The sequence below is a fragment of the Cetorhinus maximus genome, chromosome 7, assembly GCF_964194155.1.
Source record: "Cetorhinus maximus chromosome 7, sCetMax3.hap1.1, whole genome shotgun sequence".
Lineage (NCBI taxonomy): Eukaryota > Metazoa > Chordata > Chondrichthyes > Lamniformes > Cetorhinidae > Cetorhinus > Cetorhinus maximus.
Window position 1 is genome coordinate 25,990,551 of NC_135885.1, and position 27,531 is coordinate 26,018,081.

Here is a 27,531-nt window from a genome sequence, read left to right on the forward strand (position 1 = left end):
TGAGAAAAAGGGTAATTGCCAAGTGACCACATATGAAAATGCCTGCAAGTTCACTTGGCCTACTCATTTAAAGTATCATAAACAGAGCTCGTGGAACAGAGATGAAGGCCGAAAGGTTAGAGGCAGGCTACTGTTGTGCCTGGATGCAGCCCAAGGTAGCCACAGACTGTCAAGTCTTTAACAGGCTTCCTCACCGATTGCTAAAACCTCTACATTTTTGACATCAGCACATTTCAAGATTGTTGCATTGTACACCTGAATTTTCATAAGAAGTCAGCCATGAGATATTGTTTGCTGAATTCCCTTTAGCATATCCTTTAATTCAAAAAGCAAGGTTAAAACTTAGACCTTTAACAAATTTTCTTATTTAAATATCTATAGAAACTCTTACTCACCATCTTTATATTACTAGCTAGCTTTCTCTCATACTCTAATTATTTTCCTCCTTATTAATCTTTTGGTCATTCTTTGCTGTTCTTTATATTCTTTCCAATCTTCTGACCTGCCACCTGTCTTTGTGTAATTATATGCTTTTTCTTTACGTTGATACTGTCTTTAACTTTTTTAGCTAACCATGGATGGTGGGCCCTTCCTTTGCAATTTATTGGAACTCTTATTGGAAAGTATATATTCTGTGTATTCTGAAATATCCCTTTAAATGTCTGCCACAACTTCTATTGACATATTTCTTAACCTCATTTGCCACTTCACTTTAGCTAGCTCTGCTTTCATGACCTCATAATTGCCCTTATTTAAGTTTAAAATACTAGTCTTGGACACACTCGTTTCTCCCTCAAAATGAATGTAAAATTCAATCATATTATGATTGCTGCTACGTAGGGGTGCCTTCACTAGCAGGTAATCAATTAATCCTATTTCGTTGCTCAATACCAGGTCTAGTATAGCCTGCTCTCTGGTTGGCTTCAGAACGTGCTGTTCTAAGAAACTATCCCGAAAACATTCTATGAACTCATCTATGCTACCTTTGCCCATCTGATTTTCCCGGTCTATATGTAGATTAAAATCCCCCATGATTATTGCTGTACCTTTCTGGCAAGCTTCTATTATCTCTTCTTTTATACTCTGTCAACTTTGTAGTTACAAGGTTAAAAGCAGACTTGATAGAGGAGTTTAAAATCATGAAGGGTTTAGAAAGAATATATAAAGATAAACCATTTCCAATGGCTGAAGGGTCAACAACCAGAGGACAAAGATTTAAGGTGACAGGCGAAGGAACCAGGGGTGACATGAGGGAAAAGCTTTTACACAACAAGTGGTTAAGATTTGGAATGTAGTGCCTATTAGGGTGGTGGATACAGATTCAATAGTAGCTTTCAAAAGGAAATTGGATAAATATTTTGAGGAGAAAAAGCTGTATGAATTAAGGAAAAAGCAAGGGAGTGGGACTAACTGGATTACTCTTCAAAAGTGCCAGTACAGACTCAATAGGCCGAATGGTCTCCTGTTGTGCTGTACCATTCTGTGATCTCCATTGTTTTGTGGCCTTTAATGCATATCATTATACCATTTTATTATTTCTTAACTCTATTCATGCAGAATCTATTTTAATGCAATCCCTGAGGGTTGCATTCTAACGCTGCAATGGAATCCTTTACAAATACTGCCACCTACCCTCCAGTTTCCCTCTTCATCTCTTGAAAGAGTGCTGTTACCAGGATTATTATGGTTTCAGGTTTGTCTAATTCTAAAGCGAGAAGCTAAGAACAGCAGATGAGCAGAGAGATTTAGTGGTTTAAGCATAGAAATCATTGAAAATAATTATAAAGGCTAATGAAATGTTGGCCTTTACTTCAACAGGGTTGGAGTATAAAGCAGTGAAAGTTATGTCATAGCTAGAGTAGTACATTAAGTTCTGGAATGCACCTCAGGAAGGAAATGTTGACCCTGGAAGGGTGGAGTGCAGATTTACCAGAGTGATAACGGAGCTAAGAGGGAGAACAGGTTGCATAAACTAGACTTGTATACTCTTGAGTATAGAAGATTAAAGGGTGATCTAATAGAGATGTTTAAGATGATTAAAGGATTTGATAGGATAAATAGAAACTATTTCCTCTGGTGGATAGATCCAGAACAAGGGGTGTAACCTTAAAATTAAAGCTAGGCCATTCAGTAGTGATGTCAGGAAGCATTTCTTCATACAGAGAGTAGTGGAAATCTGGGAACACCCCCCCAACCCACTAAAAAAGTTGCTTGCACTAGGTCCACTGAAAATTTGAAACTTGAGAATGATAGATTTTATAAAATAAGGGTATTTATTACGGGTTACAAAACAAAGGCAGATAGAAGATGATACAGATCAGTCATGAACAAACAGAATGGCCTACTCATGTTCCTATTTTCCTATCTGTTATATCTACTATTATTAAATTCCTCCATGTAGTTACTATTGCTTTTAACTCTACAATTTTATTTTAAATTCTTTATGATTTGGCATACCAACCATTCAAACTCTAGTTCCAATTTTTTGGACTCATTCTTTTTCATAGTTTTCTCAATTTTTTGGTATCCGCTGCCCCTTTTATAAAAGTGTTTTTCAATTATTACTTCAAAGTCTTTTCTCCCTCCAGTAATATTCTCATTTTCTTTCCCCATTCAACCTCGTGCTTCTATTCCAACATCTACATTGAAATTTGTTCAACCTCTCTAGCTGTAAGCCTCAACTTACCCACTTCTCATTATACCAGTTTAAATCATAGAATTACACACAATATACAGCACAGAAAAAGGCCATTCGGTCCAACCACATTAATTCACTTAAGCTTTCTCTCATCCTTTCTCATCCAATTATCAGCTTAAACCTCAATTTCCTTCTTCCTCACATATACTATTAGCCCTGATTACTCCTTGTGGCAGAGAGTTCCAAATTCTCATCATTTCTTGAGTAAAACGTTTCTTCTAAATTTCCAATTTAATTTCTTGCATTGATGTCTCTAGATTTGCTCTTGCTAGTTTTGACAGAGTACTTACACTCTCTATGTACTCTATCAATACCCTACATAATTTTAAAGACTATCAGGTCACCCCTCAACTGTCTCTTTTCAAGAGAAGAGGGACAGCCTGTTCATCCTTTCCTGATAATTATAATGTTGCAGTTTTGGGACCGTCCTTGTGAAACATTTTTGCACTCTTTCCAGTGCCTCAATATCCTTTTTATAATATTTATTTTATAAATCCTCCTTCATTGCTAAATTTACTCTTTTTGGAAGGAAACATGATACTTCGGTCTGTTTGCAATCAAAATCAAGACATCGAATGGACTTCTAGGTCATTGTGTGATAATGTGATTGGGTTGCTGACAATTGCTCAGGGGATATCCAAGTGTTGGTTCAGCATTCCGCTTCAAATAGATAATATACTGTATCATCACTGCAGAGTTTGCATTTGCTGCAGCTTCTGCAAATGATGAGAACAAGTGGATGGCATTGTGTAATATCGTACAAGGCCATTGCTGACACAATTTGCTTTACCAAACTGGCATGAGGAGAATGACTGCTCAATCAGACCTCAGTGGAAAATACCCAATACACACAAGGGCAAATCTTTAATCCCAACTCTGCTTGAAAGTGAGCACAAAACAAAAACATTAGTATTCTGCTCCACTCCAAGTTGTAGAAAATGAAAGATCATTAGTGGAAAGAAGTGCTAACAGAGATGTTTGGCCTGAAGACTAGCATTCCATGCGTAATTCTGGAGATTCTACAGGCCACACTGTCAGATAATGATCTAGATGATCAGATATCAGTTCTATCTCATCTCACCTCTATTTTGTGGCCAGTAATGCACTTCAAGAATTGGACGTGCACCCAGGATGTTTTATGCTTATATTTGCTAACACATGACTGTTAGAGATAACCAGCTTGTACTCAAAACATTTTATCATATGGAAGGAGACCATTACAATTGGCAGCCCCAGCACAATTTGGAACCATCCATAAAATCCCAAAGCCTCCCATGAACAAACTGTTTGCAATGACGTTGCAGTGATTATCTTTATATATTTAACAACTCTTTTCTTCTACTTTCCAAGCTGTATGAGCTAACTGGCTTGATTACTCTTTCTCAATTCAAAAGTGACTATAATTTAAACAATTCAGCCTGCTTAAATATACCTCAATAAGTTTCCACAGCTTACTGGATTTAAATACGCTTCTGCCCAACTCAAGAGAGTTGCCAAAAAGACACGTATTCAACCAATCACTTACATTTGAAACATTTTCCTTGACTCCTTTTTCAAGCCTGAAGATGGCAGAACTTTGCAACATTTACCTTGAGCCCTATAATGGTCTTGAAAAAGGTCCATGAGAGAATAAGAACAATTCCTAGCTTAAAATATCTTAGACATCTGGACAAGAGTTTAAACTCCACAAGAGGAGGAATATGCTAGATGTTAGACAGTACTTCTTTTCCCAGAGAGTAATAAGCCTATGGAATGCATTGCTGGCTAGTGCAGTGTATGCAGACTCTCTGCAAGCCTTCAAGAGGGAGCTAGGCTGTTTTTTGACTGGGGCAGAGACCACACCATATAAAAAGTAAGTGGATTAATAGTTAATAAATACATGGTCCATGTATTCTCCTGGACTGGTTTTGATTGCCCGAGGTGGTTGGAAAGGTTTTCCCACCTCATCCCCACTTATGGGCCTTGAAGTTTTTTCTGTTCTTTTTGCCTCTCCAAGGAGATTACATGGCTACTGGAGGGCTGGGGGACTGGGGGAGGAATAAACAGTGCGAGGAGGAAGTGTTGAGCCTTGATGTTCCAGCAATCCTCTAAGTGTAGGGTAGGTATTTGTCTGCCTGTCATTTTCGTTTTTTTGTATACTTTAAGGTGAGGGCCATGATTCGGTCAACAGCTGCTTTTGTTAAACTCTTGGATACTGTGACTAGATTAAGAACAATCATTAAGCTAAAACTAGACAAAAATACTGAGCTTCTGTCACAATGAATATAGAATATAAGAATTAAACTGTAGCACACTACCAACTATATTTCAGGCTGGTCTAAAACATGGTCGCCACCATAATCCTGTGATTCTAGGTTCATGTCAGTGAGGTTACTGGCATTTGCATCCATGTTCTACATGGTCACAAAAAACTAGGTACTCCTACAGCACTACAGTTTATCTCTCAGTTAGCTAAAGAAAGTAATGTTGATATCAATAAGCACAAAGTATTTCAAAGCTCTGTTCACCCTGTCCTGCTGACTGTAAAAATTGTGGGAGCAAGAGGCTTTAAGCACTGCCCTACAGTTGCTTTGAACAAAAAAATATTTTATAAGAATTGCATTATGAAACCTTGCATCTAATTTTTCAGCATGATGACATTATCAGAATTAGCTGATGGTTTCAGTAGAATCAGCTATATATGTCTGAATGCTGTTTCTGAATACTGCATTGTTCCATAAACAAGTTAATGGAGAGGAAGGAAGGATTATGTTATTTCCTTCGATTCTGCATTTCCGCAGCTTTTAAAGCCTTCCTTGCGCAAAGCTCACTTAAAAAACAAATCATTAATTCTGCTGTGACTGTACTTTTGGGAGAATTTGCTGCTTACAATACAAGATTTTTATCATCATAATGATGTACATGGCGTTAATGTACATTTCAATTCAAATCTGGGCACTCTAAACAGCACACCCATGATTCTGACAAGACTTTTAAATTTTTTGTTGAGAAATATAAAAAATGGAACATTATGGCGAGAAGAAACACAAGGGTAAATGATCAGTGATAAATATAACATTGGATTTAAAAACAGATCTTGTTTGCAATGATAAGGTGAAAGGGGAAAGGTTTAGGGGGAACTTCTTCACTCAGAGTGGTGAGAGTGTGGAACGAGCTGCCATCTGACATGGTAAATGCGGGCTCACTCTTAAGTTTTAAGAATAAATTGGATAGATACATGGATGGGAGAGGTCTGGAGGGTTATGGACTGGGTGCAGGTCAATGGGATTAGCGGAATAATATTTCGGCACAGACTAGAAGGGCCAAATGGCCTGTTTTCTGTGCTGTAGTGTTCTATGATAAAGCACTGACACAAAAGAGAAAAATTAACTTGCCATTTTTGGTTCCTTTGGCACAGAGGGAGAAATATGCAAAGCACATTGTGATATGCAAGAAATGTATGATCATGGGAGGAGAAAATCTTTAAATTTTTTTGTCATTTTCTATTCCAAACAAATAAACAATGGGCGAGATTTTCTGGCCCCGCCCACTGCAGGGATCGTCAGGTCCCGTTGAAAATCAATGGACTTTTGGCTGGCCCGCCGCATCCTCTGCAGCAGGTGCTGCCACAGCGAGGCTAGAACACCCCAGCCTATGTCATATCTCAACATAAAGTCCATAATTTATTGCATTTACACTTTAAACAATGTCTGAACTAAAAATGTTCCAATTTTTGTAGAACAAAGTACCACACAACAAATGCGCATAACTGTTAATTCATCCATCTTTCCAATCTAATTTTGAAAGTTGACATAATTCCTGCCTCAACCATCAACACGAAGTGAATTTTACAGCCCCACAACTCCATGTAAAAAAATTCTCCTCTACCATATTTTACAACTAATGCTCAACATAAGCTTTCTCCCCTTCATTAAGCATCTTGGAATGTTTACCATGTCAAAGGTATATACTTTCTAGACAGAGATAAAGTGAATCTCTCTCTTCAGAAACTGTGGATGCACTCCATATTGATCAAACAGAAGCCTTATTCATGTTAGCTTATTTTAGACAATACAAGTGAACAACTTCTGTGCTTGACAGAAACCCAGATGATCATAAAAACTCCACAATGTAAAAATTTGGTCAACTATATTTGGTGGTATCAGGTTCATTGAAAATAAAATGATAGCTAACCTAAAACAGACATGCCAAATATTGCTGCTCATTCAGAATGATAATCACTCATTTTGCTGTGGTTCCATTTATTTCAACAGTTTTTCCTACTAGAAATGCCACTACAATCATAAAGGCAATACATGTGGGTATTAAATTCTTACATACCTGTGTGTCTCCAATCCACTGAGAGTCACCATTCTCAGATCCTGCCAGTTCTTCTACTAATACAGAAGGAAAGACACCAATGCAGCCATTAAGCTCGCCCTCCCAGAAGCCATCATCTTCTTGGTTTTCTTTGTTCAGTATCCTAATGATAGCTCCCTCAGGGAATGAAAGTTCATCTGCAGTCTGCCCCTCATAATCGTAAAGTGCCTTCACAAAACAAACTGAATGGGAAACAAGTGTTCTTTTTACTACAGAGAACCTTACAGAAGGTAAACCAAAATGAATATAACTGCTATTTTTATTCGTGTCCAATGGCAAGATCAAGAAAACAGTAATTGGTCGGCAGGCAAGAGACAGAGTAGGGAGCAAGGGAATGGACTTTAATTGGCCGGATGTGCCAACCGGTATTTCCCCAGGGATTCGTACTGGGGCTTCAGCTTTTCACTAAATATATAACTGACATGAGACATAGATAGATAAATTGCGTGGGCAAAACTGTGGCAGATAGAGAGTTCAATCTGCGGAAAACATTAAATCCAAGAAAGAACTATAGAGGAGCATGGGTATTTGGATGTCCACATACACAAACCACTAAAAGCTGGTGTTTTAGTACAAAAGTTAAATCAAACAATCTAATGGGATGGTGTCACTGACAAGGCGAGCACTTATTGCCCACTCTTAGTTGCATTGAGAAGGTGCTGGTAGATCTTCTTCTGGAATCTCTGGTGTGGTTTTGGTAAAACCTTGTAAGAATCAACCATGTTGACCTGGACCACAAAAACACTTTTGTGTTTTCTTTTGATTAATGAACTAGTTGAGTTTTTACCACAATCTGAAAGCTTCATGGTCATTTTTAATTTCCAGATTTAAATTCTCAAACCACTGTGGTGGAATTTGAACTCCCATTCTTTGGATTGTTAGCTCAGTCCTTTGGATTAATACTTCATTCACTTCATGACCATATCTCTAACCATACTGGACTTTATCTCAAAGGGGCTGAAATATAAAATAGAAGAAGTTATGTTTCAGTTCTACAGAAACTTGGTCAAACCCCATCTGGGGTACTGTATTAGTTTTGGGCAGTGGACCTCAGGAAGGATTTACTGATCTTGGCAGAGGTACAAATTCACCAGAATGATACTGGGGTTTCAAACATTAAAGTATGAGGGCAATTTGCATATACTTAGTTTGCATTCTTTTGAGCTCAGCAAAGTCGAGGGATGATCTAATCTAATTTTAATGTTCATGTTAATGGGAAAAGGGTTTGATCGGATAGATAGAGAGAAATCACGTCCTCTCATGGGAAACCCAGGACAAAACGGCACGATCTTAAAATTAGAACTAACCATTCAGGAGTGAAATCATGAAGCACTTTTATCAAAGAAAGAAAATCTGAAACTCTTCCCCCCGCCTCCAATCCCAAAAGGCTGCGGATGCTGGTTGAATGAAATGATCAAGGCAAAGATTGACAATCCTTCTCTACCAATTCATCCTGAGGCCTAGCTCCATGTGAATCAGTTGCTCCCAATGCTTGGCCCAGCTCTTCACATATAAGATTAGACGGCGAATGTCAAAAAACTATTTAATCAAAGAAAGCACCACGTCCAACCCTGTCCTCTGTTGGTGCTCATAAATACGCACCAAAGCCTGAGGTGAGGCTGGGAGGTGGGGGGGATCAAGTAGTTTTCAGGACTAAATAGGTTTACATAGAAAAAAGGCCATTCATTCCAACCAATCTGTGTCAATGTTTAACACTGATATGAACAGTTAACGCCACGTATCTGTGTCTTATCTCTTCGTCTCTCTTTCCTTCAAATACCTATCTAATCTGTTTGCAAATACGAGGCAATCAGTTAAAAACAAGCTAACTCGGCACACAAAAGATCAACCTGGGACCTTCCTGGTTTCTGTGGCTCAGTGCTACACCAAGCAAAATTACCTAATGGATCTCAGAGGAAACAATATACCAGTATGATAAAAATACAAAACCCCACTGTTTACTGCCCAAAGCTTTAATATGACATCACTGGAAGGTCTGCTGAAACAGGATCTATTGACTTATGCTTGATAATCCAAAACCAAATTGCACTTCAGGTTTGCTCTGTGAGCATTCTAACCAGGGATGTAATTGTGACAGATCCTATGAAAACAAGTCTACTTTGTCAGACTTATTCTATATTACTGTGCATCAAAATATATCAGATGTAAAATTTGCACTTTTTAAAAAGACCTAGGTCAAGTGGACAATTTTCATATTGAAATCCAGCTGGACAGACATTCAGAAAGATGACTTTTGCAGCTTCCACATATTTCTCTAGATAGGATGAAAATTGAAAAGAAACCTACCACTGGAATCTCCATTAATGCCACCAGTTACTAACTCAGGCTCTGTAGAGTTGCTGGAGGAATGAGATCGTGCATCCAAGGAACCCAGAGTTTGTAGCATACTGATCAGGCTATTGGAGGTTGGAAACCGTAGGTACTTCTCTGGTACGTATCCTACTTGAGCTGCTTTATTCCTTGCCTTTAAATGATGGAAAATGTACAAATAATAGACCAACAAGAAAAAGAAATGCAACACCTGACCATTCACCCCTCCCAAAAATGTGCTGATAGAAAGGTTCTAAACCACATCCAAAGCATGTTATGATGAAAAATGAATTAACCAAAAAGATTTGTTTTCTCTCTTTCATGGTGTTAACCAAAATATGTTTTTAAAGTTTCAGTGAAATTCAGAAATAACGGGCAGAATTTTCCCGCTGGCTTGCAGTTTAAAAATGATGCACTGTGACGTCGGGTGAGCGTCCCGTTACCGTGCGCCATCGCGATATTCCGTTGAGCGGGCACGCATTGATCTCCGATGCGCGCTCGCCATTAATAAACCGGCCACTTAAGGCCCTTGAAGCGCCAATTGACGCCGATTTTTTGGCGCCTGTGCAATCTTCGGGTTGGCGCACGAGCGAAACGGGCAGGTGGGTAGGACACATTTGTATAAACCTCATCCACGGGCAGGATAAGAGGGCTCAGTGGGGTCACGAGTGTGCTCTGTCAAATATTGATGTTTCAAAGTTACTGATACTTGCCTGTGCGATCTGCAATACTTCAAAACGCATACCAGCTGCTTGGTCTGGACTCACAACCTTCAGGTCAGCACTCTGCAGTGAGGAATCTATTTTGGGCCCGCATGTTTCAGGGAGCCTTCCCTTAGCCTGGGAACGGGAGCTGAACTGTCCACTGGAGGCACCTCCTCTGAGGAGGAAGGGAGTGCACATTCAGCCTCCAGGGGAGCCACCTTTGGGAGGTCAGGCACAGACACAAGGGGTGCAGGGCCAAGAGGTTGTCCAAGGCAGAAGGGGCCGCAGAAGACGCCACTATTCTGCTGCCAGGGTACACAGGCGGCGAACCAGTGACTTCAATATGTCTGAGGTGCAATGCTGAAGGAGGCTCCATCTCTCAAGGGAGACGGTCAACTATATCTGTCAGATGATTGGGCCTGAGATGTCCGCGAACTGTGTGGGTGGACACCCCATGCCAGTGGCTCTAAAAGTCACAGCTGCCCTCAACTTCTATGCCCCTGGCTTCTTTCAGGGGTTGGTGGGTGATCTTTGTGGTGTCTCCCAATCAGCTGTCCACACTTGTGTCAAGCTCTGTTCAGACCTTCATCCACTATCGTTGGGACCAGGCAAGCCAGACACAGCGAGCCAGAGGCTTCGCAGCCATTGCTGGCTTTCCCGTGTCCAGGGTGCAATAGGCTGCACACATGTGGCCATCAAGGCGCCAGCAGGTGAGCCCGGTGCCTTCGTCAACAGGAAGCGCTCCCACTCCATGAATGTGCAGATAGTGTGTGATCACAGGATGCAGATTCTGCAAGTCTGTGCAAGGTACCCAGGCAGCTCCCATGACGCCTACATCCTCAGACACTACAAGGTGCCGGGGCTCTTCAGCGCTCCAGCCCAGCTGGATGGATGGCTGCTGGGTGACAAGGGCTATCCCCTCAGAATCCGCCATCCATGAACAGAAGCTGAGCAGTGGTACAATAGGAACCACGCCTCCACAAGGGCTGTGGTGGAGAGAGGCATTAGTCTTCTCAACATGCGCTTCCGGTGCCTGGACCGCTCAGGGGGCGCACTCCTGTACCCCCCAGATCGTGTGTCGCTGATAGTGGTTGCATGCTGCGCTCTCCACAATCTTGCACTGGAAAAGGAGGAGACGCTGTGGACGATGAAGACGTAGATGCAGTGTTTGCGGCTGCACACAATGAGTCCAGCAGTGAGTCCGAGGATGAGCACGCACAAGGAAATGCTGAGGGGGTAGACGCTGACCTGGGCATACTCCAGGGAGGCAGGGACACCCGGGAGGCTTTAATCCAACGAATGTTCAGCTAGCACACCACATATGGACCTCCAGGACAAGCCTGGGCTGCAGGCTCTATACTTGATACCTAAGTGCAAAATCGGCCTGGTTAGGAATATTAACTAAGTGCCTTGTTAACAAAGCTGAATGTCCCACAAAACACTCATAACAACATTTTTGGAAACCATCCACCTGCAGAAGAAGAGGCACCCTCAGCCATGGTGACATGTCTGAATTTAATATTACAACCAAAGGAACTTAAGAAAACAAAATGACAAAGGTGTTAAAAATCATACCAACTCAAAGACCTCATTGCGGGCTAACACAAAAGCAGCAGTGATAAATCCGTGGTGTGCCAAAGGTGCCTTATGTTTATGTTTCTGGGTGCTACGTCTTGGTGCTGACCCCTCAGCGGCATTATGTGTATCCTTCTCTTGAGAAGGAGAGAATGGCATTGATTAGTGCTACTTGTACCTGGACTCTCTTCGCAGATGGCCCACCCCAACCAGAGAGGGACGTTGCAGGGCTCCAGTGCCTCCTCACCCTGCTGCTGCCAAACACTCTCACAAAGATGCTAGACCTGTCCACCCCGCCCCCCACCCCATCCCCTTGGCCAAATGTTGCCTACATCGCATTAGGCACCACACGGTCTAACCTTCTATAGCAAGGAGGTGCAAGCACGTGGAGTGCAGAGGACAGCAGATCAATCGGTGCCACGCCACCTTGAAGCTCCCCTCCCAGCATGGCTTTGACATGTCTTGGAGTTCCAGCACTGTGTCTAGATGCAGCTCCCCAAGGTTGCCCCCAAAACAGTAATGTGGGTCTCAGTGTACCACATGCTGCTGGGGCAGAACCCATCTCTTCACCACCCTCTCAGGGTGACCTCGGCATGGGCAATATCTGCTGGCCTACCCAGCAAAGGACACATGCCGTCAAAGATTCAATTAAGTCACCAGACTCAGACATGGGGGGGTGGGGGAGGGAACACCAGGGGGGAAAGCCTACTTGCTGGGTTATGTGACCAATGCCAACGTGGTACTCACCCTTCCTAAGCGCAACAGGTTGTTGACGCACTTGCGACACTGCATCCAGGTGCACTGCACCACATCTCGCGGGAGCTCACTGCCTCCGCTACCTCCTCGCAGGCATATTTGGTCATGTTGGGGGGGAGCCTCCTCCTCCCGTCCTGGAATACGAGGACCTCTCGCCATGCTGCCACCTCCTCGAGGAGGACAGCAAGGCAACCATCAGAAAAATGAGGGGCTCAGTGCCCCCCCTGCCCTACCCTCCGCCTGGCCTGCTCACCAGCAGCGCTCTGGGGAGCTCTTCCACTGGCCATGAATGGCAGCCTTTGAAAGTCTGCAGCAGCTTTTTAAAACAGGCTGCCGGGTCGCCATTGGACCCAGCGGTCATTGCAGTCCCGCCGCTGCCCGCTCACTGCCGCTGTCCTCGGGAGCCACGATTCACGCTGGGCGGGCCTTAATTAGCCTGCCCGCATAAAATGGTGGCACGGACCCGATCGCGGGCACGCCCGCCCAACAGGCAGAAAATTCTGCCCAATGTATAATGAATTTGAGGGACATTTATTTCAAAGGATTAACTGTAGGTCATCTTCAACAGAAGGCAAGAGTCCACTGGCATGAAATAAGTAAAATCTAAACAGTCAAAATAAACTTGTTGACAAAAGAAACAAAATGTTACTTGTGTGTAACTATTCAAATGATATAGACAATTTCAGCTTTCAATCAGCTAATTTCAAAAAGGAACAAAGATTTGAGCTGTGATGAAGTGAATTACGAGATTTTTTTAAAGTTAAAATGCACTTAATTCAGAGTGCTAATGTGGTGTCAGTTTTAATTGCCCAGAATGCTTTCCATTTCTTTTTTCAGAATTTCATTTTTTTCAGAATGCTTTTACACAGCCGAAAGACAGATGAAATTTGCAATATTGAAAGAAAAACTTTTATGTACTGTGTTTCACAAACTCAGCGCATCCCAACATTCTTTATAACCAATGGAATACTTATTAAGTGTAGTCATTGTCATAATGTAGAAAATGTGGCAACCAATTTGCACACAGCAAGCTCCCATAAACAACGTGATAATGACCAGATAACCTGCTTGAGGGATATATTTTGGCCAGGACACCAGGGATAATTCCCCTGCTCTTCTTCAAATCACTGCCAAGAGATCTTTTATGTCCACCTGAGAGAGCAGATGGGGCCTCAGTTTAATGTCTCAGCAAAGGGATGGCACCTCTGACAGTGCAGCATTTCCTCAATACTGCAGTGGAATGTCAGCCCAGATTTTTGTGCCCGAGTCTCTAGAGTGAAGTTTGAATTCACAAGTTCTGACTCATGGCTGACACTTGCAGTTAACAATAGAGAACTAGAGAATAGCTTAACATGAAGTGCAACACAAACCTTCACCCAGTCTTCCATGTCGCCATCTTCAATTACTTCCAAGAGCTCATGTTCTTCAATAGTGAGCTCATCTGGTTGGTTAGCCTACAGTAAGCAAAAACAGGATAAATGGTAATCATATATGTTGATTTGCAAGTGGTTTTACACCAAATTAAGGGTTCGGTCTCTCCACTAGGTCCTTCTCGGGTCGATTGCATTTTTAGTATGTTTCTTGAAACACAAGCTTTTCCAATTCAGTTCCAAAAATGCAATTTCACTAAAATGTACACAAATATCTTGGAATGCAATTAAGGTTGATTAATTTATTGATGTGTTGATTAAAAGTATTTAGCAATGTAACAATGCTTAGCCACACCGAATGAAAGTGGGATATTTAATGTATCTTGGCATTTAAAAAAAAATAGCAATTAGTTATTTAGCTGAAATAATTTTTTTTATCCTACTTAAGTTTGAAATGACTTGTTACAAAAAGACACAGCATTAACTTGCACCATCATTTTAAGACTTCATCTCAGTAATACTAAAAACTCACATAAAACAAATAAAATTGAAAATGATTTTCTTTCACTCAAAAAAAGCTACTGAAATAAACTCAAGATTTGAACAAAATAGATTGTAGGTTGTATTTATATCATGATTATACAGTTGGTATGAAATAGTTTGCTTTAGACTAATGCTAATGTACTATCCAGAATTAGGGCCAGCCCAAAACAGTGCACTCTGGAGGTTGTTTGACCTTGTCCATGATTAATAGCTGCAGGAAAGGAGGGGTTAAAATTAGTGAAAGTTTTTCTTAATTAGATCTTTCAACTGGAACACAAGTCCTGATCATAAGCTTCTTTTTTTCAATTCAGAAGTTTATTTCTAACTGCTGAGAAATAATTTACCTTTGCTTTTCTGTATCACACAGCTACCAAAGGATTCAGGGTAGTCAAAAGCCTCTATCAATGGAACTGCTTTTCTGTTTCCACTACTCAATAGAGGCTTTTTCTTTACCTATAATACCTACTTTTATTAAGCTCACTGTCTGTGGCTTATTTGACATATTGCTGTTAAAATTTACACAAATGGGATAATTCAGCAAATGCCATGAAATTTTGCTGGTTGTCTAGGATTCTTCAATTGTGAAACTATTTTCTTATATTAACCTTTGAATGCCTAATCTTATGGAGATTTGTGGTGTCCTTTGCTTCTTTATTATTCATGTTGTTTCAAGCCAATCTTATAGACAACAAATTTGGTCATTTATTTTTCCAAGAAAATTTTATTTGAAATGACATGCTTTCTTACTTTAAATTATCATAGCTTTCATTTCACTACTGCCCTGACAAAGACTTTAAATCAAAATGCTTCTCACAGGATCCTTCCAATTAGCTAATTAGAGTAATTAAAATACAGAAATAATGTACGATATATAGTTGGATATACGTTCCAGAGTTTATTTTAAATTGGTCTTCGGGCCAGGGAGAAATTACAGATCAAGAAGGTGCCAGGGTTGGCCCCTGGCCTGTGCTGAGTTAGCTGTTTTTGGTTAGAGCAGTTGTTGAGTCACTGTAGTTAGCATCAGCAACCAAGGCAAGGGAGCAGAAAAATACTAGCAACCAAGTGATTCCCTTTGTTTTATTTCTACCTCAGACTTTTTAATTCAGCTATAACTGTGTAATAGCCTGAACCATTAATACTTCATGGTCTCCTTCGTCAGTCTGGTGCCATATTTGCTGGTTCTCTCTCTAGAAATGTCCTGTCCTGAGACATGGTGGCAGAGAAACCCATTATATAGTAGACAGCAAATTAATGTTCAGACTGAAATTCAAACCCAAGATCTATGTAAGATCACTCCACTAGAGTTACTGAGCATGTTTTGCTATTTTAACCACAAAAATACTCTGAAGTATTTGCTGTATTTGAATTAGGTAGAGTGAATATCTTGTATAAAATTTCAGAGTGTGAACCACCATAAAGTGGGGTAACTTAAATAATATTTCTCCTCATATAATAAGCAGAAAACTGTTGTGGACACTTAAGGCTGGATTTTCCTGGTTGGGCCGCAATCCTGACGTGAGCCTTACTTCCAGATCAGGCGCCTGGAAGTGGCCATGGCGGTACAAAAGGTATGGCCTTTTCGGAGGTGGATAGTCAATTAAGACAATGTTTCCAGGAGCCCTATCCAATTAAGGACAGTAGGCAGATCAGGGTAACAGGAGGTCCAGAGGGCCCGCAGTGATGTCAGCCGGAAGCTTCACCCGGGGAGGTGTGTGCTGTCTAGGCAGGTGGGAAAGCATGAGAGTGCATCCAACGCCTTCTGCAAATGTTAGATTGAAGAGGCTCACAGCAGGTAGGGCCATTGGTGTGGAGGGGGAACTCTTCTACCCTATTGGTTTTTGTGGCAGTAGTGGCCTTTAGTCTTGGTGGTGCCTTTATTGGGGCAAGGCGCCTTCACCACCGATGGCTGTCCTCCCCTACACTGACTTGCTCCACACGCAGCAAGGGCTACTCCAATGGCAGGAAGATTGCATCTCCATTGGAAAATGGGCCCTTATATGGTGTAATTGGCTTCTGCCTGTTGGAGCGCGTTGCTGACTTTCCTCCTTACCCGCCTTCGGAAGCAGAAATGCGTCGGAGAGACATCCTGATGCGGCTCCCACACCTCCAACCCAGTCTCCACAAGCCCGGGAAAATTTAACCCTTAGAATGTAAAGGAGTCAACAAAGTCACATTTCACACAATTTTTAAAATATATCTTTCCAATTCACTAACCTTATATGAATAGAGCACCTTGCAGGTAAGGGGATACATGCGCAATGTGCCAGAAGGACTTGAGCTGCTGTCATCGAATACATCCATATTGTCTTCAAATTCCTCACCATCATCCTTCTCAAGATCCAGACTTCCCTGCGTAGAATATTAAAAAGCGCAAGTTGTCAGCTATTGCACCAATTCACTGATGCATCTCGTCATACAAGGTGTGACAACGTAAGACTGGCAGGAATGATAAAAGGTTGAGCTACTTTACTATTTACCTACCTAGAAAGTTTAATACGATTTTTAGCCTATTTGGTTCGCTTCACTATTGTGTTAACTTGGCAATTTGTATTGATCTCATTTCCCAATTGCTACACCTCTTTGTAGGATCAAAATCCCCTCCAACTGGGAAATTAATGAAATATAATTTCAAACCCAAGGTCATGTTTTGACCTCATGGTTGGAACTATAAATTTGCAGTCAGCAGTACAGCGCTGGGCAGCAAGGAGTTAATTCGAACATTTAGTGAAAACACAGCGACTCATCAAAAGGGTTTGAACGTTGACTAATGCGAACAAGAAGTCTGATTACCCAATATAATGGCACAAAGGACATATCAATACACTCAAGGAATTATTCAACCACCACAGACAATAGTACTGGAATAGAGTCATTCAAATCCTCATTAACTTTGGAGCCAGGTGCTGTGACTGTGCCACCTCAAACAACAGAATTGCTCATACAATGAGAACTGATAATATTCGTCTGGATACATCTTACATGGAAAACCCTGTATTGTTTCAACCAGCAGAAGCTGATGACATTTGTCTGGACTTTGCGTGGAATCAACTAAACTGACATTGGAACAACAGGAAATGTTTTGACATGTCTGAGTTAAATTATTATAAAAGAAGAACACATCTGAGTATCTGGGCTGCAGTTGGAAGAAGGGTTGAGTTTGGTCACCTTGACTCAGTCAACACCGGACAGACCAGTCGTGTTGGGGATTCGAAGTTTCAGCCAAATCGTAGTGGTATTGGTCTAAGGGTTTTGTGAAGGTTTTGGGTGAAAACTTGGTGTTTTTTGTCAGTACCTTTTAACCTGTTTCAGCCATATCTTGGTGATATTGATCTGAAGGGCTTTTTCCTTAAGGTTTCAGGACAGGACATGGTGTTTTGCCTGTGTTTTAGTATGTTTTAACCGAGTTGTGGTACTGGGAATAGGTCGTTTTAAATTTTGGGTTATATACTGTGGGGTTGTGGGTGATTCAATAAAGCGATTGTGGATTATCAGAAGAAACTTGTCTCGCTGGTCATTCTGTTCAAGCCATACACTTGTGAATCTTGTGTCACAAATTTGAGTGTGGGAAGGGTCTCTGGGGGAAAAGGGGAACCTCTACATCTTTTAATACCACCATATCCCCAGTACCTTTTCCCATTGAAACACCTCAATTATTTTAAACTATGCCTTTATGGAACAGTTCATTTCATATATTTGCAAAAAGTTGTATGAAGAAATTTTTCTGGATTTGTTTTAAATGAATTTAGCTTGAACTGAAGAATGAGTTCCTCTAAGGTAGGGGAATGTTCTACCATATCATACACCCCAATAATGAGTTGAAAATAGTTAAGTGTTGCTGGCAAGACCAGCATTACCCATCCCTAATTGCCCTGAAGGAGGTACCTATCTACCATACCAAATCCCTTCATTGTCTGCAACAGTCAGATCATCCTTATTTTTTTTATATCAAGGGATTATAATCCAACGTTACCCAGTCTCTCATTAATTCAGTTCCACTGTCCCAGATTATCACCCTGCTGAACTTTAATCAAATCTCACTTATTTTTCCCAAGCTGGGGTGCCCAAAACACAAAAGATAAAAGCAAAAAACTGCGGATGCTGGAAATCCAAAACAAAAATAAAAATACCTGTAAAAACTCAGCAGGTCTGGCAGCATCTGCAGAGAGGAACACAGTTAATGTTTCGAGTCCGTATGACTCTTCAACAGAACTAAGTAAAAATAGAAGAGAGGTGAAATATAAACTGGTTTAAAGGGGGGGGGGGGGGGGGGGGTGTGGGACTAGTAGAGCTGGATTGAGGGCCAGTGATAGGTGGAGATAGCCAAAAGATGTCATAGACAAAAGGACAAAGAGGTGTTGAAGGTGGTGAAATTAGCTAAGGAATGTGCTAATTAAGGGTAGAAAGCAGGACAAACAAGATACAGATAGCCCTAGTGGGGGTGGGGTGAAGGAATTGAAATAGGCTAAAAGGTAGAGATAAAACAATGGATGGAAGTACATTTAAAAATAATGGAAATAGGTGGGAAAAGAAAAATCTATATAAACTATTGGAAAAAAAAAGGGGAGGGGATCGGAAAGGGGGTGGGGATGGAGGAGAGAGTTCATGATCTAAAATTGTTGAACTCAATATTCAGTGCGGGAGGCTGTAAAGTGCCATGTCGGAAGATGAGGTGCTGTTCCTCCAGTTTGCGTTGAGCTTCACTGGAGCAATGCAGCAGGCCAAGGACCGACATGTGGGCATGAGAGCAGGGTGGAGTGTTGAAATGGCAAGCAACAGGGAGGTCTGGGTCATGCTTGCGGACAGACCGAAGGTGTTCTGCAAAGTGGTTACCCAGTCTGCGTTTGGTCTCTCCAATGTAGAGGAAACCGCATTGGGAGCAACGAATGCAGTAGACTAAATTGAGGGAAGTGCAAGTGAAATGCTGCTTCACTTGAAAGGAGTGTTTGGGCCCTTAGGTGGTGAGGAGAGGGGAAGCAAAGGGGCAGGTGTTGCACCTTCTGCGGTTGCATGGGAAGGTGCCGTGGAAGGGGGTTGAGGTGTAGGGGGTGATGGAGGAGTGGACCAGGGTGTCCCGGGGGGAATGATCCCTGCGGAATGCCGCCGGGGGATGGGGGGGAGGGAAGATGTGTTTGGTGGTGGCATCATGCTGGAGTTGGCGGAAATGGCAGAGGATGATCCTTTGAATGCGGAGGCTGGTGGGGTGATAAGTGAGGACAAGGGGGACCCTATCATGTTTCTGGGAGGGATAGGAAGGTGTGAGGGCGGATGCGCAGGAGATGGGCCGGACACAGTTGAGGGCCCTGTCAACCACCGTGGGTGGAAAACCTCGGTTAAGGAAGAAGGAAGACATGTCAGAGGAACTGTTTTTGAAAGTGGCATCATCAGAACAGATGCGACGGAGGCGAAGGAACTGAGAGAATGGGATGGAGTCCTTACAGGAAGCGGGGTGTGAGGAGCTGTAGTCGAGGTAGCTGTGGAAGTCGGTAGGCTTGTAATGGATATTGGTGGACAGTCTATCACCAGAAATTGAGACAGAAGAGGTCAAAGAAGGGAAGGGAAGTGTCAGAGATGGACCATGTGAAAATGATGGAGGGGTGGAAATTGGAAGCAAAATTAATAAATTTTTCCAGGTCCAGACGAGAGCATGAAGCAGCACCGAAGCAATCATCGGTGTAGTGGAGAAAGAGTTGTGGGAGGGGGCCTGAGTAGGACTGGAACAAGAAATGTTCCACATACCCCATAAAGAGACAGGCATAACTGGGGCCCATGCGGGTACCCATAGCCACACCTTTCATTTGGAGGAAGTGAGAGGAGTTTAAGTAGAAACTGTTCAGTGTGAGAACAGGTTCAGCCAGACGGAGGAGAGTAGTGGTGGATGGGGATTGTTCGGGTCTCTGTTCGAGGAAGAAGCGGAGAGCCATCAGACCATCCCGGTGGGGGATGGAGGTGCAGGGGGATTGGACGTCCATGGTGAAGAGGAGGCGGTTGGGGCCAGGGAACTGGAAATTGTTGATATGATGTAGGGTATCAGAGGAATCACGGATGTAGGCGGGAAGGTACTGGACAAGGGGAGAGAATGGAGTCAAGAGAGCAAGAAATGAGTTCCGTGGGGCAGGAACAGGCTGACACGATCGGTCTGCCGGGACAGTCCTGTTTGTGGATTTTGGGTAGGAGGTAGAAGCGAGCCGTCCGAGGTTGGGAGACTATCAGGTTGGAAGCAGTGGAAGGAAGATCTCCAGAGGAGCTGCTATCTCCACCTATCACTGGCCCTCTATTCTACACCTAATTCAGAGAAGAATCCAATGCAGGGGACAGGAAGAGGAGGCAGGGAGAAGTCCCAGTTAAAAAGAAAGAGAGGAACAGAGAAAGAGGCTCCAAGCAGAAAAAAGCGCTGCAGTTGACAGGCTTTAAGTAATGGGGCTCAGGAGAAGCCCCGTTGGAACAGTAGCAGTCTACGAGTTGGTGCTGGAGTGCAGTCTCAGGAATCCAGGGTAATGGAGTCTTGGGAGATTAGATTGAAATTCAGAGTTGGGCCATTGTTGAGGCTGTCAGAGTTGGCATGACTTTTGGAGAGTATTTGAAGGCGAGATCTTCGAAGGTGAAGATAGGAATCCCTCATGAGAGAGGCAGAGTTTCAAAGAGATTGGTTGACTCAGTGTTTACTGACATCTGGGTGGGTTGTTGAGAACTTCATGGAATTTGTCTTGGTCGCATTTGCTATTCAATGTGAGTGTGGGTATTAGACCACAGTTTTCTTCTTAGTTCACATGTATCTCATATTAACATTGAATGTTAGAGTATAAAATAAACATCGTTAATTGTTTTATCTTTCTAACCTTGTATAGTAAAGTTTATTTTTTGTTTTATTTTTCAAAACCTGTGGAATCTTATAGCTTTATTCTCTTAGCAAGTGTCATGAATCTCAAACTTTGTCTACTTTAAATAAAAAGTTACTGTCCCTAATCAGGTCATACTGAGAATTTGGGGGTCTAGTCCAGGGTCATAACATCATGACTTGGTTTGTCCTGTCCTGCTTTTCTGAATAAAGTGTTGACCTTCAAATTCTCCAGTACTTTTTCCAAACCAACCAGATTTGGAAGATTAAGTTAAATTTACTGACCTAATGCTCTCAGCAGGAAGTTTGGCTTGGAGGCAGTGCTACAACAATCTAATGCTAATCTCTGACATGTGTTCCCCAAGTGTGGCTTCCTGCTAGGAGCATAATATCAATGAATTTGCCCAACTACAACTAACCAATGCTTAGTTTTCTTTTAATACTCTCAAAACAGAAAATGTGTCCAGAGGAAATTGTCATGGCTTGGAGAGCTTTTAGGAATTAATCTAATTATTTCATTCATAAAAGATTTTTGGTTACATTAGTACCTGCAATATTCTTCCTTTCACTAGTTTCTCATCTTCAATCTCTGGCATCACATTCATCTTCAATTGAAAACCGAGGGAAACAATTTAGGCAATTATGCCACATCCTTAACCTCCACTACAGTCACACCTTTATTTTTAACTGACAATTTATTTATCATGAGCATAACCTTGAGGTAATTATGACGTTAACATGGCTGAAAATCAGGAGAGGGGTTTAAATGATGTCCAGGTCAACATTACACATTTTACACAATTTGCAAGTCAAAGCTATTTTCTTTTAAAACTATTCTTTTTTTCTTGATGTATTAGCCTGAATGCTATGTCCAAGCATTTTCCATAAATAATTTCCCAGTCTCCCTTAGTTGCAATAAATGGGCAAGAAATGCTGGCCTAGCCAGTGACACCCACATCTCGTAAATGAATTAAAAAAATCTATAATCTTCCCAGTCATCATTCATGCAACTCATTACCGTAAAGCTATTTTAATAGTATGAATGAATGTCTGTTGCAGCATGTCTTGGCCTCCTTATCTGCAGGTCACAATCTCCCATTATCACACATGGTTATACAGATTTTCACATCTCTGGCACTTTGCTCTAATAGCCATTTTTCATGTGTGGGCCTCAACCACTACTGTAGAGACTAATCCTGCTCATCTCATCCACACATGTACACTATCCAGTCGGGATAGTGATTAGGAACGGAAAGGAGTTGAGATCATGATCAGATAACTCAAACTATATTGGAATCTTCCTGGTCTGCATGACCCGGTTCCATATTAGGGAATGCACCATAATTCTTATGACAACAGGTGAAAATCTCATTCAGTATTAGTCATGTTACCCAACAGATTTTCTGGGATTCAGATAGCTTTTCTCTATTTTCATATTACTAAACAAAATACATACAAACAGCATCAAAGCAAATGAAAATAAAGAACCCTCACCCATCTTCTCAATTTTCAAGCAAAGCTCTGATTAGACTACTTTGAAGCACCTTGGGATGTTTTTCTCCATTAAGCATGCAAGTTGTTGTAAATTAACTGAGTGATTTAAAATGCTGCAGAAATTTTGAATGTTCAAATCTTCTATAATCAAAGAACAAAAGGGTAAACTAAAGGCTAGGCAAAGAGTATTTATCATATTTGTCTCAGGCTTCAGCACCCTCTACATAGGCAAAAGCCCCTCAGGCCCTTGCGTTTTGGAGTTTCAGATGGAGATTGCGTTGGGTGAGGAGTTGATGCCTCAATGTTTTTCAGATGAGACATTAAACTGAGGCCTTGGCTGCCAGTTGAAGGGGATGTAAAAATCCCCAGGGCACGACTGAAAGCAGAACATAATGTCCGAGCCCAGTGTCATACTTAAACCACCAGGAAAACAAATTAACTGGCACATTGAGCTCATTGCTGCTATTGGGATCTGGCTGAGTTTTTTGCATACAAAAAAGTAACTTCACTTTAAAAGTAACTAATTAGATTGGGAAAAGTAACTAATTAGATTGGGAAGTACTTTGAGATGTCCTGAGATCATGAAAGGTGCAATGTGAATGGAAATTAGTTTATTTTCTGTGACAAGGGTGTTTAATTGTTTGCATTGTCATGCCATGGACTTTCCACCCCACCACTTTCTATCTTCATAGCTTGCATTGGAAATCATAATGAATATTCTGAGACTATACTATTCACAAAAGACTACAAACTATAATCATTTTAAATGGCATTCTACACAATGTGCGGTGATTAAAGTGTCTTTTTAAATCATTTGTATTGTACATGAAATAAAACTTTTAACATTACAATTACACATATGGGTTGACAGATGAACCTTTAATGGCAGACTGACAATAGAATTACTGAAAAGATGCTTACGTTGAAGTTCTTTGTGAAAGCTATTTTTATCAAGTGCGTGCGTCAGTTTTGGCTAGTTCTTCCATAAACACAGCTTTGAATGATAGAATCATTACAGCTCAGATGATGACCATTTGGCCCATAGTGTCTGTGCTGGCTCTCCTAAGGAGCAATCCATGCACTTCCACTTCTCTGCCCTCTCCCCAAATCCCTTCACATTCTTCCTTTTCAGATATTTAGAAAAATGTAGAAAGATTTATGGCACAGAAGGAATCTACTCTGCCCATTGTGTCTGCATGGCTGAAAAACAAGCCCCCCCCCCCCCCAATCCCATTCTTCAGCACTTGATCTGTAGCCCTGGAGGTTACGGGACTTCAAGTCCATATCTAGATACCTTTTAAATGAGTTGAGAATTTCTGCCTCTACTACTTTTGGGCAATGAGTTCAATCAAATTTCCCCTCGGCTTCCTCTATTTCAAGGAAAACAACCCCAGCCTATCCAATCTTTCCTCATAGCTGCAATTTTTCTGTCCTGGCAACATCCTCATAAATCTCTCCTGTACCCTCTCTAATGCAATTACATCCTTTCTGTAATGAGGTGACCAGAGCTGCATGTCGTACTCAAGTTGTAGCCGAACTAGAGTTTTGTATAGCTCCAGCATAATCTCCATGCTCTTATGTTCTATGCCTTGACTAATAAAGGAAAATATTCTATATGCCTTCATAACTACCTTATTGACCTCTAACAGCTCTCTCAACAAAACACAAAAGTTCAGGAAAAATACACTATACGTGCAATTATTATGCCTCCATTACTGTGAATGGAGAAATACTCTGTGTATATTTTTCAAAATGAACACTATTAGAAATTTATAGATGTCTACATATATTATGTAGTTAGTAGCACTGTAATGAACATCCTAATAAGGCAACAAAGAGAAACATCCGCTGGCCTTGCTGATAACCAGGTACACATTTTTCTGGGACTCCAGTTTGAAAACTTGAGGTAAACTGAAATCCATTTAAAATTATTTCCATTATATAAAAGCTTTTGTTGTGAACTTACTTTGCATCAATAATAATTTGTATTTATATAGTGCCTTTCATGTAATAAAACACCCTAAGGCATTTCACAAGAGCATTCTAAAAGCAAAATTGGACACCATGCCACATAAGACAATTTTAGGGCAGATGGCCAAAAGCTTGGCCAAGCGATAGATTTTAAGGAGCATCTCAAAGGAGAAAACAGTGAGGTAGAACGATGGAAAGGGTTTATGGAAGGAATCCCAGAACTTAGGACTTAGGCAGCTGAAGGCATGGCTGCCAATGGTGGGGCAATTAAAATTAGGTATAGTCGCTTGGTAGTACAGAACTTCAGTATTGCTGAAAAAAAGACATGCTGTTGAAGCTTTCTGTCTTGTATTCATCAAGACAGAATCGCAAGAATACCAAATCTCAAAGGGAACGACGATTTATACAGCATGAGAAGAGGATGCTGATTAGTAGAGGCACTGCCATGGAGAACGCACCAAGGAAGAGTTAACTGTCAAACTTTTGTTTAAATTCAAACCAGGCAAGTCACCTCTGATTGCTCAAGGCATTGCCATGGGGAATGAACTAGGGAATAGCTATCGCCCAAGCTTTTGTTTAGTTGAAAATGCATGCAATGCATGGACATGTCCTTTCTGTTTATAAAGGAGAGAGGACTGTGCATGAATATATTTGGCTTCTAGCACATGTAAGTGAGCCACACTCCGAGCCCCGCTGATAATCTTAAATATGTTGTTAGTGTAATTCTTAACACAATCTGGATTGCTCAGTAAGTGTTGTCCAATCGCAGAATCATATCTAATGTTGGACATCTTATGTTCTGAGCTTTGCAAGCATGGGGTGGTTGAATACAGTCAGTACTTTGCCTGGTGTGAACAGCCGAAGGGGCATGCTGTTTGATACAGTTGGGGCACATGGCCTACATAGCTGACATTGCACCTGCTTTGAAATTCACAGACCATATTACTCATTTGTATGGTCGGCAGAATGTCTTTTTGGCTTGATGGCAGCATCCTGAAAGTGGGCCATTCATGTTGCTACTGCATAGTAGCAGCGTGAAATGGCTAGCTTCATTTTTGCTCAGTTTTTTGAGACACCTTACACTTCCAGGGTATCTGAGATATACTGGGCACTTTTCAGGCCCGTAAGTGGCAGCCCCAGGTCCATTCATGAGTTTGTGTGACACACAGTGAGCAATGATCTGCTCGGTGTAGCCATTATGCCACAGGATAGTTCTGATGCTCCCTATTTTGGAATCAAGCTTGAACAGTGAGCAAATGGCTTTGGGCCAAGGTTGCCAATAAGGCCAATCTTAGAGTGCATGGAACCGTAGGAATCCGAACTCAAGCAACCTATGCTTGCAAAACTCAGAACGTAGTGTCCAACATTAGATGTGATTCTGTGATTGGACAATACTTACTAAACTGGATTGTGTAAGGAATTACACTCACAACCAATTTATTATTAGTCAGGCTTGCAGTGTGCCTCACCTACGCCTGCTAGAAGCTAAATATATTCACACATAGGCCATTGTCCTTTGTAGACAGATAGACAGAACATGTCCACACATTACGCCTTTTCCAACTAAACAAAAGCTTGGGGGACAGCCATTCCTTGGTTCATTCCCCATGGCAATGCCTTGGCCAATTAGGGTAGACTTTCCTAGTTTGAATTTAAACAAAAGCTTGGCAGTTATCTGTTCCCTGATACATTCTCCATGGCAACACCGTTACCAATCAGAGTCCACTTGCTACCCAATTAGCACCCTCTTCTCATGCGGTTGTTATTCCCTTTGAGATTTGGTATTCTTGCGATTCTGTCTGATAAGACAGGATATAAAGATTCAACAGCATGTCTCTTTATTCAGCAAAATTAGGGATCCTCAAGAGGCCAGAATTAGAAGAGTGAAGGGCAAGGCCATAAATGGGCTTAAGGATAAGGGATGAGAAATTTAAAATCGAGATGTTGCTTGTCCAAGGGCCAATGTAGGTCAACAAGCATGTTGAACATGGCTTAGCGCAAACAAGGACACAGGTAGCATAATTTTGAATGACCTCATATTTACATAGAGCAGTGTGTGAGAGGCAAGCCTCCCAGTAAGTAAAATTAAGGTTCTATTAGAAAACAAAACATTTACTTGCTTCAAGGTTTTGTTGAAACTGTCATGGCTCAGGTCAAAGTCCTGTTAATTGTGAGACAAACTTTTTAATAGATGATGATTTGATTTGCTCAACTAAGAAAGTGTATTAGTAGTACATATTGTATTGGCAGAGTCTGTGCCTGAAAATTAAGGTGAGCTGCATAATCCACTACGAGCTGCCTTGCTCAGAAACTTTAACAGGGTTCAGTTGTCTATTATTCAAGCGCTTCAACATTACCTTTAGCTCTATATCAACATCCTGGGGGGGGTTTTACCATTGATCAGACATTGAACTGGACTAGCCACATAAATACTGTGGCTACAAGAGCAGGTCAGAGGCTAGGAATCGTACAACGAGTAACTCACCTCCTGACTCCCCAAAGCCTGTCCACCATCTACAAGGCACAAGTCAGGAGTGTGATGGAATACTCTCCACTTGCCTGGATGAGTGCAGCTCCCACAACACTCAAGAAGCTTGACACTGTCCAGGACAAAACTTGATTGACACCACAGCCACAAACACTCACTCCCTCCACCACCGTGCAGGGTAGCAGCTCTGCAAGATCTACAAGATGCTCTGCAGGAATTCACCAAGGCTCCTTCGACAGCACCTTCCAAACCCATGGCCACTGCCATCTAGAAGGACAAGGACAGCAGATAGATGGGAACACCACCACCTGGAAGTTCCCCTCTAAGTCATTCACCATTCTAACTTGGAAATATATTGCTGTTCCTTCACTGTCGCTGGGTCAAAATCCTGGAATTCGCTTCCTTAC

At 41.7% G+C, this 27,531-nt stretch overlaps 1 protein-coding gene across 2 annotated transcripts in view; it reads right to left on the bottom strand.

The window, feature by feature from the left end:
* The window catches only part of fchsd2 (FCH and double SH3 domains 2), a 266,251-nt gene that overhangs the window by 3,682 nt on the left and 235,038 nt on the right, over nt 1-27,531 (bottom strand). For both annotated transcript variants that reach the window (XM_078545225.1, XM_078545224.1), the window contains 4 exons: nt 16,551-16,685; nt 13,794-13,877; nt 9,365-9,542; nt 7,019-7,239 (listed from right to left, as the gene is read on the bottom strand). In XM_078545225.1, coding sequence (XP_078401351.1) covers nt 7,019-7,239; nt 9,365-9,542; nt 13,794-13,877; nt 16,551-16,685 — 618 coding nt within the window. The remainder of the gene's footprint in view (nt 1-7,018; nt 7,240-9,364; nt 9,543-13,793; nt 13,878-16,550; nt 16,686-27,531) is intronic.